This window comes from Kryptolebias marmoratus, linkage group LG9 (assembly GCF_001649575.2).
Source record: "Kryptolebias marmoratus isolate JLee-2015 linkage group LG9, ASM164957v2, whole genome shotgun sequence".
In the NCBI taxonomy this organism is placed as follows: Eukaryota; Metazoa; Chordata; class Actinopteri; order Cyprinodontiformes; family Rivulidae; genus Kryptolebias; species Kryptolebias marmoratus.
The window spans coordinates 29,034,057-29,050,254 of NC_051438.1; the positions used below are offsets into that span (position 1 = coordinate 29,034,057).

A 16,198-nucleotide genomic window follows, 5' to 3' on the forward strand; every position below is an offset into this window, starting at 1 on the left:
GGGAGTGTTCCAGAAGTGCCTCTCCAGTTCTGAATGAATTGGATGGTACTGAAAGAAACTGTATGTACGTAGGCTTGAAATAAAAAAGCTAATAGAGCCAATGTGTTTTTCAGATTAGAATATTATCTGCATTAATGTTAAGTCAATATTCTGCCTGTATGTTTTTGTTTATGAACTCTTGCAAATGTTTGCATCCAAATTAGCTATTCTCACTGTAAAAAAGCACATTGACTTTAATTAATTGAAATTACATTACACTGAAGCACAGGACAACAACAGAGTTAGAATCAGTGGTCTGGGTTCGATGGGATCGATAGCAGTTGGACTATTACAGGAAACCCTGTGCAGCTGCCAGAAAGTGGGACACGGATGAGGACAGATGTGTGTGTTTGTGAGTCCAGACGACATGTAGCTGTTAGACTGCAGAGTTCATTGCCTCCTGTCCCATCAATGAGAAGCTGAAGATTTAAAACACACGTACATGCAAGACGAACAAGCCGTTTCTGAAAGACACAACAACCGATCGGTACTCCACAGATCATCCAATCCATGACCCATACTGCATGATCATAAAACTGAAATACACAATAATTAACTCCGCTGTCGATATTTCATCTTTTACTCACATATATAAATGAACTCATTCCTATAAAAGTCTAAAGAAATGAACAGCTTCAACAGCACCACTCCAAAGAATGTAAACACACACTTCAAGATCATTTTGACCAGAAATGCAAAGAGTGGAGTGGACTGCAGATTTGGTAAATGTTTTATGCTGGATGCCCTTTCCGATGCAAACTGAGCTCGAACCTGCAGCCTCGGGACACGAGACGGCAGCACCGACCATCAAATCTGACATTTGAAACTCTCAGGACTGCTGGGAACCATGGCACCAACGTTCTCTACGAACTGTGACGTTAAAAATGTAAGAATCACAAACACTATCTCAGAGACCAACTCCAGGTTGGAACTAGAAGAAAGTAAGAAAGAAAAACTCTGGTATTTAAGCAGCAAAGACTGAAACAGGGGGACATAAAGCATCCCAAAGTTCACCCAGTTGTGAAGATTTGGAGTTTGGAGCCTTTTATCAGTTTGGACCAATCCAATGTCTGCTTTGAAGCATTGTGATGGTGGATGTTTGGCAGAAAGTGATCACTGATGTGATGTTAGCAGACTGAAAGCCTTACAGAAAAGACAACATCTATTAACTTATTGGTCCAACCCTAGTTTAAACTAATGGAAAATAAATACAGTTCTTAGATGTTTGTGTTAGAATGTTTAAAAGTTTCTTCAGGAACATGAATATATTTTAGAACTGATGTTTGCAACTCCCTTAAAAAGTTGATTACGGACATGTTTACCACATCTCCCTCTTTTCAGCAAACACTTTGAAAAGGAAACGTCTGCACATTCTTGCTTGGTTTGGGAATTCAGTTCATCAACAGTTCAGTCTTTCTTTTATTCCGAGCTGAAAGTCAAATATATGTCTGAAAACAGATGTCTTAACGAGTCAGTCAGGAGAAAAAGGTGCCTTCGTAGATGTGTAAATTACCTGCATCGTTTGTAGGAAGATGAAAGATGCCACTTCATTTAGCCTTAAGGAAGGAGTGTTTATAACTGTTAACGTGAACATCAGATTCTTCCTGGTCTGAACGGAGGACAGTTCTACTCGACCTGAGGAAGGGCTTCGAAATGAAAAACGACCCAGGATGGTTGTTGTTACACAAACTCCTGAACTTTAACAGGAGTCGTTTTGCTGCTTGCATGGTAAAACAATGCTAACCAGTGGTTAGAGGATAGGTTTAATGTTATATATTATAATAAATGTCTACAAAGCAAACCAGGTGATCATAAAGGAATAAAAAGCTACAAACTGAGCATCAAACAGGCAATCAGGACTCGAGTGTCCTTCTGATCAAATACATCTGTTGTTTTCAGTCCATTCTGTAATTAATTTGCCAGATCTCCACTGCTGAGGTGAAAACACAAACAGGAACCTTCCAGGTACTGTGGACCTGTGGGCTCACCTGGAAGTAATTAGTCACAAAGGGGTTTCTCTGAAAGCGCTCAATAGTTCTGAAGAGCCTGGCTTCTCCCTCTTTCAGTGGGCAGAAGCAGGTAATCAGTCAGAAATACTGAGCTTCACAGCCAGTTCAGCTCCAACAACCGTCTAATTACAGAACAGCTTCTTTTCTTTACAAACACCACCAGTAAATTACTTCACGTTCCCTTTTTACCTCCAAAACAATGTTTCAATTAAGACAAAGAAGGAGCTGCAGTAAACTGGGGCAGATGTTACTCTTTGTCCTGCTCATAATGTTGTAACTCAATAAAGACATGTCTTAGTTGGTTTAAAGCACTAACTCGCATGACCTCTCCAATAATTTTCAAAGCAACCCAAAAATAAAAATACACCTTAAATAAATCAGGTGCAGAAGTACCTTCAAAAGTACTGCAGCAGCAGTACCTGAAATACCTGCATCCCATTAAATTTTACTGCAGGAAACTGCATCAAAATGCCAAGGAGTAATTTATCCTCCAAACCATGCAAACCTAATCATAGAGCATCTTACATGACTTATATACTTAAAGTCATGGTTCAACATGGGTTACAGAGCAAAAAAAGGCTAAAGTAAAGTGAAAAGTAATGATACTTGCAGAGGAGACAAATACAAACTCAACTGTATTATCAGAAAAAAGCCATTTTAAAATTTAATTTCCTAAAGAACTGTCTCCCACTTCCACCTGAGGTCGCTGGCAGCCAGAGACCACAGGGGGTCCCTGAGGTTTATTTTAACATATGTAGAGGATAACCAAGTGTCTGGGTGATGATTATGTGCTGTCTATAAAATGAGTACAGAGCTGGAAAAATGCCAAACAAGAGCTCCATCAATATGTGCAGCAGATAAAACAGACTGGTGGCTCTGAAGTCAGGTTTTATGCAACATGTTTCGCACCCCAGCGTTTCCCTTAGAAGCTCTCGTTTCATTACGCCAGCTGTGATGACCAAAACCATATCTGTCAGCATCTGTCAGCATCTTTCTCTCTGGCTGGTGGAGGTTATCACTACGACCGACCCAAGGAGGATCCTTCAGACACCCTATGGCAGGGGTGTCAAACTCCGTTCCTTGGGGGCCGCTCTCCTGCATGTGTTAGATGTGTTCCTGCTTTACAACATCCAATTTAAATGGATTCCTGGAGAACTGGATGATTTGGCGAGGAGGTGATAAAACCATTTAAATCAGGTGTGTTGGGCAGAAAAACCTAAAAGTCCCAGGACAGCGGCCCTCGAGGCCTGGAGTTTGACCCCCCTGCCCTATGGCCTCCATGCCAAGACATATGCTCCGCTGCAAGCTTCATTTCAGCTCCATATTAGAACCAATCATATCTGGAGTAATGAAGAGTGAAGAGACCTCATTCAAGCGATCAGAGAACCCAGGTGTACACGTAACCTTATGTTTTAGATCCCTAGATTTCCAACCTGAAGCGCATAAAATACCCCAGCTGTGAAGGTGAACTTGGCTCCTTCAAGCTGATTCAATGTTAAAGAGATGTTTCAAGAAAAAACTGTCAAAACATTTTGGATTCCTGAAGGAGAGACTGATTTGTCCTGACTGACCAAATTGCCCTTCCAGCTCTGTGAGAGACTTCAGCACAAAAAGCCTGAAACAGACTCTCACAAGCATCTCATCTCTGGACAGAAGTCTGCAGCTCAAGGCTGCGGTTTGAGAAGAGTTCCCCATAAAATAAATATTCTTTGGGTGTTTGTGTGCATATTTGTGATCTTACATGTGATGATGACGAGGAGGGTGCGGACCAGGAGGTCGACGGGCTTCTCCCACCTCTCCGACACGCGAGCTGCTATCCACGGTATGATGATTTCTGCTGGAACGTAAAACTGCAGCGCGAAGGTGATGAAGATGCCGAAACAGTACAGCAGCTTCACAATCTGGTACATCCTGAAAGCAGAGGGAGTTTGAGAGAAAAATGCAGGTTTAGGCTAAATGACAAAATGTTGCTTAGCAAAGTCAGAGCAACAAAATATTTAACACAGACAGTGTTGTCATTTTATAAACAAAACCGTGAAAAAAAAACAAGTTAAAGACTCAGCCCTTTGTGCACCGTTTCAAACAGATGCTGCTAATTGCCATCTTTGCCAATCTATTCCAGTAATAAGCAACATCAGTCCAGTCACAGAAGACACTTCCCTCCTGCAGCTGTGATGATAGCAACAAGTTATTCACAAACAAATCCAATCGGAGGATTTAGTTCCGCTATCTTTACTGTGGGAGCGTCTCCATCAGAAAGAATCAGACTGATGGTGTCATTCAAACCACCGAACACCTTCGTCTGCGAGGAACAGAATAACTGCTGAGGGTTTATTATAGGTCATCATTCAAGGTTAAACTGAGTGAACAAGATGGAGCCCCTCTGCCAAAAACAGCCAAACTAATAAACCCAGAAGTCCAAAACACTGAAGTGTTTCCAGGAATGGTGGCAAGATTTTATCCTCTTAGGGTTGGTGCAATGATCAGTTCAGAGGTCTGTTTGTTCAAAGGACACTGGTTGGTTTTAAAATAACACCAGGTTGTTCTTGTGTAATTTGTGCGTTTATATGAACTGAACACAAACGGCAAAAACACCAAACAGTTCAGAGAATTCTCCAAGCAAAGCATGGTCGACATCAACAGCCTCCTACTGAACGAAAGGAGGCGAAGTTGCAGCTTCTGAAGGGATTTCTGATGAAAAGTAGTTCATTCAGCTTGTTTAAATGTTCATTAATGTACACTGTCCCTTTGTTAAATAAGCAAATTAGAAATTAAATTGTTAATTGCCAGTGAAGACAGCTGTCAGTGAAATCAGGACTTTGTTTAGGAGAGCAGCTGGTCTCTGAGGAGGACAACAAAAAAGTCTCCAGAAACGGGACAGCAGCTTGAATCAGGCCGAGTAAAGAACTGCTGTGGTCTCTTCTGTCTTTATAACATGTCTGCAGATTACACAATAATCCAGCACTAACCCCACAAAAACACACACTTTTAATGTGTGAAACTCAGAAATCAGTTCTGACAAAAGGAAACATACCAAAAGCTTCAAAGTTTGGTCTATAAAGCTGTAAAAATAAAAGCCTTGAAGTTGTTAAAAACCATTCAGCAGCTCTGTTTCAGCTCAAAGGTGACGGAGTCTCCCTCAGATCTACTGATGAGTGTGAGAAGTTTAAATCAGTCAGATGAGCTGAACTTAGTTAATGACTGGAGAACGTCAGAGGAAGAGAACAAGTCAGGACGGTTTGGACATGTCCGACATTCTCTGTCCAAAATATCTACTGTCCCTTGAATACGGAGGAGAAGAGGACCAGAGGAGGAGGAGCTGCTATAATTGGTGTTTCCACTGAACTGTTTAACATCTAAAACTGTTCATTACTTCAAGAATCAGCAAACCTCTCCTGAAGATCTGCCTAATTTAGGAACATTTTTAGACTGTTTTTGAACATTTAATCAAGTGAAAAGTGAGAGTTTACTGAAACTTCATTTATAATGTTTACGTTTGTTTGACAGGACTGTTTTTAATCATGCTGCCAGTTTATTAGGCTCCATATTTAGACTATAGTATATCTATACTTTTTGTTTTTTAAACAAGAGTGAAAGTGAAGCTCTCACCAGCAGTTTGGCAGATTCAGAGTGATGCTCCCACCAATATGTTCTCCAAAGCACAGGTACCCTATGGTGCCGAGGCTGATGTAGAGGAAGGTGACGATGCCCATACCCAGATACATCACCTGCGTAAACTTCTGAGGCTTCTGCATCTTATTTTCCAGGGGAAGGATCTTCCAGGGCGCAGACAGAGACAGAAAGGCAGGAAAACGGTGGAATGAAGTCATTTCTAACATCTGAACAGCATGAACTCAACTTTACAGCTGTGGAAAAATGAAGCGCTCGTCACAAGCATCAATAAAACAGCTTCACACATTTAACAAAAAGGGATGAAGAAGATGTCAGAGACAAAAAGTAATACTTCAAATCTGTCACTTACCACTCCGATCCCTTCAAAGGCAAAGATAGCCGTCCCAAAAAACAGAGGGTAGTCTTTAGCTCTGCCAACCTTTGGTAGGTTGATGGGCAATGTGATGTTCTGCAATAAAAAATAAAAGAGAGAGAGAGAGTCTGCATCAAGCCTTGCTGAGTGCTCGTTTGTGAATTGTCATGGCTAAATAGCAGAAAAGTGTTTCTGCAGTCAACAGGTCCTCTCCACAGATTACAGTCGATCACATTAAATAAGACCTTGCACAAAGAGGACCCCCCCCCAGGCCTGCCGAACTCGTTTTCTGGCTAAAGCCTGCAAATTACCTTGGCTTGTAACAATTATTTAACATAATCACTACCCTCTGCTAGTATCTGTGAAATAAGCAGAATAATGTATGTGGAGCCGTCATTACTTGCTGAATAAACCCAACTGGGAGAAGGAAAGCTAATGGGAGCTATTAAATATGTTCTCTTTTGTGTCAACGAAGGACAACTGCACGTTCGAAGAAGGTCTTCCTGGCTTATGAGCCAAATTTAGCACAAGAAGACCGAAAGATGTGCAGGTATAATATCTTAGAATGAACCCATTTCACCTAACCCTCAAAAAAGAAGGACATCAGGATGAGATAGAGCCTCACAGCTATGATGTAGAGGCAAACTGTTATATATATACATATATTCTCTATTTAAAAGTTAAAATTTAAACTGAGAGCCGAATCAAAGTAAGAAACCAAGAAGCTAAATCCAGACCTTTGAATGGTTTGTAGTTTGTATGCTCTGGAGTTCCTGAAATGTGTTGCTCTGCTCATTCATCAGCCACAGACACACCTTACAGGTCACATATCTTAGGACTAAATCTTTGTAAGGTTTCTGATGCAAGAAATTGCTTCTTTTCAAGGCGAGCCCATTTCTCTGCAAACACGAGTGCTGTGTATCTGTAAAGTGATGAAATCCTCCAAAGCCAAGAAAACATGCAATCTGCAGACCCTGTCTTCTCCAGTTGTCCTGTTATCCATAAAGACGTGAGAATCCAATCATGAGACAGACATGACGGGGACAGGTGGGCGTTTAAGGTGGCTGGATGCAAACTTTAATGAAAGAAAGTTCACGCCATGGTATCGATTCAGATGTAATCACAAAAACCATTTCCTTTATGGTCTCAGAGAAGAAAGAGTTCTTTCAGAAGCTTAAAGATGAGTCATCTTGTTGGGTTTGGATCTGCTCAGCCACTTAATCAATAAAACAGATCCACATCTTCTGCACCGGCTGCTCAAATGTCTTTATAGGACATAATACTATTATTATTTCATATTTATCTTTGCAGCACATTCCTAAACAAAGTCAGGAACTGCTTCACAAGACGGGATAATGTGAGTAAGATGGAATGGATGTCCACTAAAAAAAGAAAAAACAGAAACTGCCAAAGGCTTTCTCAGAAAGGGAAGTAATAAAGCGGGACATGAAGGAAGATTGAAGCTTGATGCGTGTGAGTTCAGTCAGCAGAAAGTTTCATGAAACAGGGCTCTAACGGACAAGAACCGATCAGCTTTTGTCACAAACTGACCTGGGAGCACTCAGCAGGACACCAAACCAGGCCAGGAAGTCCAGCAGCTATTTAGGGACTTTTAAGGCTTTGAAAGGTGAAACAGAAGATTTTAAAATCAATCTAAAATCTCCCAGGGAGCCAGAGCAGGGAGGCCAGTCTTTTAGTTCCAGTAATGAGTTTGAACCAACGGGAGCTGCGAGGATCCGGCCGCTCCATGCCTGCCTTCCAGGCTTCAGTGTCATCCAGGAGTTTTATTTTAGGTCAGAAGTTAGAAGAAAACACCTGATTATTTGAGAAGCTTACTTGGAATGATTGTAAGATTAAAATGTGACGTCAGAATCAAACGAGTGTTCTCAGCTCGGAGGAAAATGTTGGATTCTGAATAAACAAGCTAAGCTAAGAAGACGCCATCTTTGTCATCTAAAACAACTCAAAGTGAAAAGAAAGCTGCTCCTATTCCAACATTATGGTACGTTTTACACCAGAGTTTAAATTCACCTACTGTGCAGCTTCTTGCTAATCACTGGGAAAAACTCAAACATTTCAGCTTCCAGGTATTTCTTTAAGATTGGATGAGATAAGTGTCTTAAAAATGCATATTATAATGTCTTTGTGGCTCACAAAACACTGAAAGATTTAATAGAGTTTGAAGTTTAAACTGTGCAGCAACAAGTTGAAAATTAACTCGTTGACACCAGGACTTTTCAAACCTGATGGTCCTGCAGGGACTCGTCTTCTTAGCTCTGACTCGACTCTATTCATATTATAGACACAGGATATGCAAATCCTGGAGTCTCCTGATAATCTGCGGGTGCAGAAGCATGGCAGCTGTACAGTAAGCACAAGTGACTCCTTTCTTGGTTTCCTGCCACATGTTGTTGTTTCAAAGGGTGAGGTACGTGTGTAAACTTAATCAAACAGGAAGCTCAGCGATAAAAGACTAATCAGGTGGTTACCGTGAGGGAGTAGATGTAGATGAGAACCAAACTAGCAGTCATGAATATGTTTGCCAACAGAGAGAAGGGAGCCAGGTACTTCAGGTTGGGGATGAAGACCAGCAGGATGAAGGCAGGCAGGAAGCAGAGCATGTAGAGACGGGAGTCGAAGCTGGGGATCAGGATATCCGTCTGGTTGGTGTGGTTCACGTGGCAGCTGCGGGTGGTGGAGTTGGCTGCTTCCACCACCTGAGGGAAAGCAGGTGAGAGAAATCAGTCTGAGAGGACAGAGAGGACTTCTTTCACCAGAAACAAACAGGTTGGGAGACTTTAAAAGGCCCTTTCTTCCACAACGAGCTCAAAAAGTTGATTTTTAGTGACCAGTACTGTCAAGATCCACGACCTCCAGTGAAATTAAATCAACTTTATTTATAAAGAACATTTAAAACAACCACAGCTGATCAGAGTTTCAGGAGTCTAAGGCTGGGATGCTGCACTTTTACAGAGCTGTTGTCAAAAATGTTCTTACTTGTTCTAAAACCAGACGGTTTGTCTCAGTCAGCAATAAATCAGGTTGTCAGGGATGCATCAAACGTTACTGGCCTAGAACTTCCTGGTATCAATGATAACCAACTTCCTCCTCCTCACAGTCGGACTGAAGACTGCAGGATGACACTTCCATCCTGAGCTTCACAAAAAGCATCCTTCATTATCTGCTTTGTTCACCAGGCTGCACTCCTCCTGGTGTCCGGTTTTAATCCACTTATTTATTTGCAGTGTTTTTATGTTTTTCAATAATCATATATTTTAGCTGTCTGATTTGCTGCAGCTTATGTTTTTGAGCTCTACACCAAACTAAATTCAAAGTTATGTCTACAATAAAGTACTAAAAATTTTCACTTTTTATATAACATAGAAAACTAAGAGACTGAGTTCTGAATGTGTTTATAGTCGGTGGTTTGGAGGTTTGGATAATAGTTCTCGTGTATCTGCTGCTTACCTGTCCTGAGACAACAGCTGGAAATTAACCAGAGGCTAAATCTGGAACAAAGCGTCTTTTGTCTTGCGAGATTAATGTTTGTGTGCACAATCAGAAACCTCAAGAGATGCCCCTCCACTCAGTCGTCGAGTCTTTTGAGTTTCTGGGACCATCATCTCCAGGGAACTTTGACACAAACTTCAGAACTAAAACAAACAGAGGACGTTCGTCCTGAGGGACGTCCTCAGGTTCGTCCTGAGGGAGACGAGGACAATCAGCTTGCCACGGGCAGTGCTGATGATGATCCACATCTCTTTTATGACACTCATCCTGATTTAACTTGGGTTTGGTGCAGCGCAGAGAGCAGACTGATGCTACCACCTAGTGGCAGGAAGGTGCACTGCAGAATTAAATCCACTGAAAACCAACAAGTGTTTGTGAAAGTAAAGTACATTTTTGTGAGACAAACACAGCAAAGAGGAATTGATTTAAAACAGTCATTAAAACAATTCCAGACAATCGATCAATACAGAGGTCAGAGGTCAAAGGTAGCAGCATTCCTTTGACCTTTCAGTGACCACGTACTGGATTATATTTAAACCTTGGGAATAAAGCTATCTTTTGTCCATCAGAGGTGGGATATTAATCTGCATCTGGTTTAACACAAACAGAAGAAGACAGGGATGCTTTCAGGACTACCTGTCAGCAAAATATCACCAAAGGCCTGAGGTTAGTTCTGCAGGGTTTCTTCCATATGTTCCTGCTGCTACACCCTCTGCTCATATTGATCTTTCTCCTGCTATCTGCGGAGGTATGTGTGTCCGCTGACCGACAACATCCTTCCTCCTTTACAGAACGATGGAAATTTCCATCCAAATGGAAAAAACCTTTCAGTGACCGTCCCACCTGACCTAATCTGCATTTCAAGCTCAGAACTCAGTTTAAAATAACAACTACTGTAAAAGTTTCCATAGACTGAATATTTACAAGAGTTATTCAGATTACTGTGATTTCCAGGAGTACAGAGGTCAAAGGTCAGAGGACACGGTAACCTGGATCTCAGCAACACAGCAAACAATATTCAACAAGCAAAATACAAAGTTCAGCGTGTTGGTGTGTGTGTGTGTGTGTGAGATCAGCACCTGCTTGACGTTATCACTGAGGAAGACGAAGTAGACGCAGCAGAAGCCCATCTGTGTGATGATGAGGAACAAGTTCACCAACCGCCTGAAACGGATCAAAGAGTTCAAACAGCTTCACGTGTTGTTCTGTGAATTTATTTATCATTTATTTATTTCCTGTAATGTGTGACTCATGCATGGCAGGAAGTTGTTTCCTTACTTTCCCCAACTTGAGTGTCTCCTGAGCCACGACACGTTTTCCATCCCATACTGCATCACTTCCCCGTAGGACATGGACGGCCTGTCCATCCTGGAGAGACAGCAGGACAAACTTTCATCCAGAAGAAATTACCAAAACATCAACAACTGAAGGAATGCATATCACTCGCCGCCTTTCATCCCAGAGTTTTAAACTTGGATCCTCTTGTAGTGAGATAACAGAGCTGCAGATGTTCAGTCTCATGTGATATTAGGAGACATCAGGCCCAGAGTTTGATGTGAACGACTCTCAGCTGCAACTACACCACATTTCAGCACAATATCTATAGAAATACTTCACTTACAGCCATTTTGTGTTTTCTTATTATGTTTATCCAATGAATGATGACTAAAGATTCCATTAAAATCCTTTTAGTGCTTTATAAAAATGTTTTGCTAACAGATCAGACTCAACTACTACCACACCAAATGTTCTGTTAATATCTGTAAAAGTGGCTGAGTTGGAGCTATTCTTGTCAGTTTGCTGTGACAGCCATCTTGACTTGGACATCTACAGATGTATGTCCAAAGATTACTACACACACACACACACACACACACACACACACACACAGGTAAAAACATCATGGCTGCAGCTTTGCCCCTGGGCAGCAGTGGATAAAGATCACCTGACACAGGCTGGGAGAGAAGAGCGTCTCTACGCCTTTAACCAGATAACCACGCTGATGGATCTAAACGAGGATCTGATGACTGAAGAACCTCTGAAACAGGAAGAGCTGCAGTTTTCCCATGAGCACCTCTTCTCTGTGTTTGTCGGACTGCTGCAAATACTATTCCTGACTGCGTACCAGGTCTTCATTCACGCTCCTGATCTGCTTAATCCTCTTTGCCGTGGCTGGGTGGGGCTGCAGGAGATCCCTACGTGGACGGGGCAAAGGGCGGGAGACACGGCGGACGGACGGACGCTGCAGCTCGTATGAATTACAGCCTGATATCAACACTAACCACTGTTACACGTGAGTCTTCTGGCCACAATGATTCAGCTGCTTGGATTGAAACGTGCAGCACAACACCACCTCTGACTGGTGGAGCCAACATCATAGCAGCCAACATCTACATGTTTGTGTGATGGAGGTCAAGCTGCCAGGATGCAAACAGACTTAATAGAGTCTAATCTGTCAACAACAAACAAACAGGAATACATGGGCAGGTTTGGAGTGTTTCAAAGGAAACCCTTCATGTCCTTGTGGTCTAACTGATCTAAGTCTGCATTTTCTCTGTGGTTAAAGAGAAACGCAAACAAGAAGCTGCTCTCAGAGATAAAAAGGGAACTTGAGCTGCATGTAAAAAAAAGGCTGTTACTTGTGGAACAAACTTTGGAGATGCTGGACTTGTGCTTCACTGGGCAGAACCTCCTTCGACCCATAAACTGGGTCTGCTGTTGGATGGGAAGCTGACTTCAGCCCCAGCTAACAGGGAGAAGCTCAGCCAGGAGCCTTCTCCTGTTTCTGTTTCTGTTCTTCACAGAGAAAGATCTCATCTCTGGTGCTGCCTGGGTGAAGCCACAGCCTGATGTGAGAGGCTAACATCTATTTGTTTTTAACTCACTTGGCGCTGAGGTGGTGGGAACATTTCACCAGGAGCTTCATACAGTGGACAGCAATAATTCCCATGATCAGGAGACTGACTGGTCCAAGCTGGAGACAGAAACAAACACAGAATGAGGATTTCTTTACTTTCTCACCTCTGCTGGTGATTAAATCTGCGCCTGCACCCACATCATCAGTTTCACAGGTTTTAAGTGAAGTCTTTAGTTTATAAATGAAGAATACTGAAAACTATCAAGATAAATTAGCCTAAAAACTAAATGTGGTAACATTTATACATCTGTGGATCTTAATGTTTCATACATATCTTGTTTTTGCTGTTATGAATACTTTTAGGACTAATTTATCTTCACAGAAAACAAACAAAAATCATTTTGAGCCAACTCTTTGATATTTATCATGCAGTAACTTCTGCATATGTCTGAAAGACCACAGCCTGAGGACGCTAAAATACTACTTTTATTTAAACTGTAATAGAATATATTACTTGTAATAGTTGATCATTTCTGTTGCACAGCTCGTGTTCATTTGTGAAGACAACAAAGTATTCCTGCTGTCTGTTTTTTCAGAGTCTCGGTGCTGTGAGCTGCTTACCACCAGCCCTGCGTTCTTGATGGCCAGAGGCAGGCCCAGCAGGCCCGTACCGATGTTCCCCTTCAGCAGGTGGATCAGAGTCTGACAAAAACTGAACACAGAGGAAAACGCCTCATCAGGTTCATCTGAAACAGCCTGAGAATGTGACCGACGCTTCTGATACTTACGTGGTTCCGGTTCTTCCTCCAATCCTCTCGTAGTTCCTCTGGGGCCTGGACGGTCCGGGAGGAGACGGACACAGAGCATCCAGTTCTGATGGGTTTTGGTCGGAGTAGAAAGAACCTGAGAGAAAGGCCTTTGTATGATGCATACTGGCTGTGTTGATGACAAACTGATTAAAAACGGTTCACTGATCTGAGCTTCTGTTCCCTTTTCTCTTCTGAGTTTATAAAACTGATCGAGCCGGCAGGTTTACAACACCAGAGATGAGGACAGATGTTCTGAGGAAACAAACTGAGCTAACGGCCCTGCAAAACTAAACCAGACTGGTTTAATCCAGAACCGGGGACAGTTTTACAGAGAGGCTGATCGGAGGTGGGTCTGCAGAAACACACACCAGCGTTTAAGTAATAATAACACATTCAGACATCTGAACGCTATCATCTTTAAATCATTAAGGTCCAGTGAGTAGAACACCACAGCATGGCTCACAGTGACCACAGCGGGTCCAAAAACAATCAGAACAAACATTAAAATCTCCTGTAATCCACTTTGAATAATAAAACAGAATATTCCTGCAGCCGGGCCCAGGATGGGTTCTGGTCGGGTAAACCCTTCACAATCAGGTGGCTAAACAGGTCTGAACAAAGCCAGTGTCACTCCAGTTTCACACAACATTGTGTTCTTATGCAACAGATAAGTGAAGACATCCTGTAACGGTTCTGCAGCTTTATCTGCTCCAAAGGAACCTCACTGTTTCACTGACAGACAGAAGCACTCATCCTGTCACCATCAGAGGCAAACAGATGATATGAAGCAACATTAAAATCATTTTACATCCTGCTGATAAGGAATGAAAGTTCACTTTGAGCTCCTTTCTGTTCCCCCTGTCAGTTTTTAGCAGCTGAATCCATCCCTCTGTGAACTCCGCTGGTGTCTGTTTCCTATCTGATGGGAACCAGAAACCACAAAGTGACACTTTCACATTCAAGAAGTTATGTGACAGTTCTGTTCAAATAAAACAAGTTTACCAAGTCAAACTGCCCACATCTGGACCATCTGGAGCAGGAAGATGTTTGTCAGATACCTGCTGTGAACTCGGCTCATTATTACCTATTAAATAAATAAAAGGTAGGGTGCAAATCTTTAGGCACCTCACCAAAACATTGATTTGTATATTTTCGTGCAACATGCCAGAAACCCAGTTAACCACAGGCTGCAGACCAACGAACAGCTAACACAATTAGCATTTAGAAAATGTATCCACAACTCAAACATTTCAGTCTTCAGTAAACTCAGTCATGTTAATGTGATTTAAAGTTTAATTTAAAGGCAGATACTTCAGGGTTCAGCTGCAGTAACGGTACCAGAACAAACAGAACCGCACAGAAACTCCTCACAGATTCAGATAGGTCCAACCTACAAACAGATTATAACCCATCCCTGATAAAAAGGAGGTCGGTTTCGAGCTGAATGAAGTCCTGCAGCTCCAGACTCCGTCTTCCTGCAGCTGATGTTTGAAGGGTCAGGATGACGAGCGTTACATCAGCTGCAGGAATGTCTGCTCCCAACGTGAAAAACACTGAGGCCCGTCCTTTAAACCTGTTAAATAAGACGACGACCTTGATCCCCGTGGCTATTACACAACAAACACTGACAGTGTTTATTCGAAGGTTTAAAGACCAGCCAGGGAAGCCTGACTGGAGGAAATGACTTGCATGTGAAATATATAATAAAAAAGTGCAGCAGAAGCACAAGAAGTCCAATAAATATAAGTTCAACGCTGTAAAAACAAGCGACTGTAGCTTCTCTATAGCTTGGTTCCAATATCCCAAATAATTTGATCCCAAAGTAATGAATGTTTAATTAATTACTGCGAGCTGCTGCCAAAGAAAACACCAAGCAGGGCAGGAGGCCAGAAAGCTGCTTTGGTGATTCATTGTGTTCCTGCCAAGTGGGATTAATCCTAATCTGTCTGCAACACATCCCAAGTTCATTTCTGCACCCCTGCTTCTCCTACCGTCAGCGCGGGTGTCCACGTCGCTCGATGCCATCATGGTGGGTCAGGTGGGGTTCGCGGGCGGCTCGGTGTCGTCTCTCCCAGCTTCACGGGTCCTAACGTAGAGAAGACGGAGGGTTCAGCATGGATGGATGCAACTGGGGAGAGACGGAGGAGATGAGGTTGCAGACCGTGCTGTGAAACAGAATCAAATCATTTTCATAAGTCTAAAGCAGTGTCCTTAAAAGAGACGCTTAAAAATCCAATAAATAGATGTTTTCATCTGTAATGATGAGCTCAGATCTGTTTGAAAAACGCCCCAAAAACACTGAAGTTAGGGATCTTTTTATGCTTCATCCGGACAAAACAGAACCATCTTAAAGGTGACTGTCAGGACTTTCAGAACCGCCACGACTCACTTATGACCAACGCCGTTATTCACTTAAACACGATGACAAACAGAAGTGATAATCCAGTTTTCAGACATGTTGAAACACATTCAGTGTCAGTAAAACCTCACAAACAATCTGAACCTTGAAGCAAACCGCAGGCCCTGATCAGTTTAATCATTATTGGATTTTCCTTCATGTGTTTAAACAACTTATTTGTCAAAATATTAAATTACCTGACCCTGCAACGGATGAAGCACTGTTCAACCAAACATCCACCTTCAACTGAAGAAAGAAACAATAAAATGAGCTTCATTCCCACAACAATTACTAAAGAAAACGTAACAAAGTGACAAAGCCTGCCTGAATAAAAAGGTTTGAAGATTAGCTTTAAAAAGGGTCAGATGAGTGATGGAGTCCTGAGGTTGTTGGTTCTAGTCTGGGTTCAGCTCAACGTTTATATTTAGACTCCTGAACAAACAGGAAGTTTATATTAAGCTCCTCTCATTTACAGCTAAAGAAGCTGGGGCGAGACTGTTCAGAGCTTTAAAAGTGAGCAATAAAAGTTTAAAATCAATTGTAAAACGGACTGGAAGCCAGAGGAGAGAGAACAAAAAGGGGGGGGGGGGG

The 16,198-nt window shown here is 42.2% G+C and overlaps 1 protein-coding gene across 5 annotated transcripts in view; it reads right to left on the reverse strand.

The window, feature by feature from the left end:
* slc36a1 (solute carrier family 36 member 1) overlaps window positions 1-16,198 on the reverse strand; it is a 32,040-nt gene that overhangs the window by 13,652 nt on the left and 2,190 nt on the right. The window contains exons 2-11 of one of the 5 annotated variants that reach the window (XM_037977372.1): window positions 15,201-15,295; window positions 13,189-13,273; window positions 13,022-13,112; window positions 12,429-12,517; window positions 10,822-10,911; window positions 10,623-10,707; window positions 8,523-8,750; window positions 6,031-6,129; window positions 5,658-5,824; window positions 3,790-3,959 (exon numbers count right to left, since the gene is read on the reverse strand). In XM_037977372.1, coding sequence (XP_037833300.1) covers window positions 3,790-3,959; window positions 5,658-5,824; window positions 6,031-6,129; window positions 8,523-8,750; window positions 10,623-10,707; window positions 10,822-10,911; window positions 12,429-12,517; window positions 13,022-13,112; window positions 13,189-13,273; window positions 15,201-15,237 — 1,141 coding nt within the window. In that variant the 5' untranslated portion in view covers window positions 15,238-15,295. Of the gene's footprint in view, window positions 1-3,789; window positions 3,960-5,657; window positions 5,825-6,030; window positions 6,130-8,522; window positions 8,751-10,622; window positions 10,708-10,821; window positions 10,912-12,428; window positions 12,518-13,021; window positions 13,113-13,188; window positions 13,304-15,200; window positions 15,375-16,198 lie in introns of all 5 variants that reach the window. The other 4 variants (XM_037977371.1, XM_017429777.3, XM_017429779.3 and 1 more) reach the window with 4 other exon arrangements.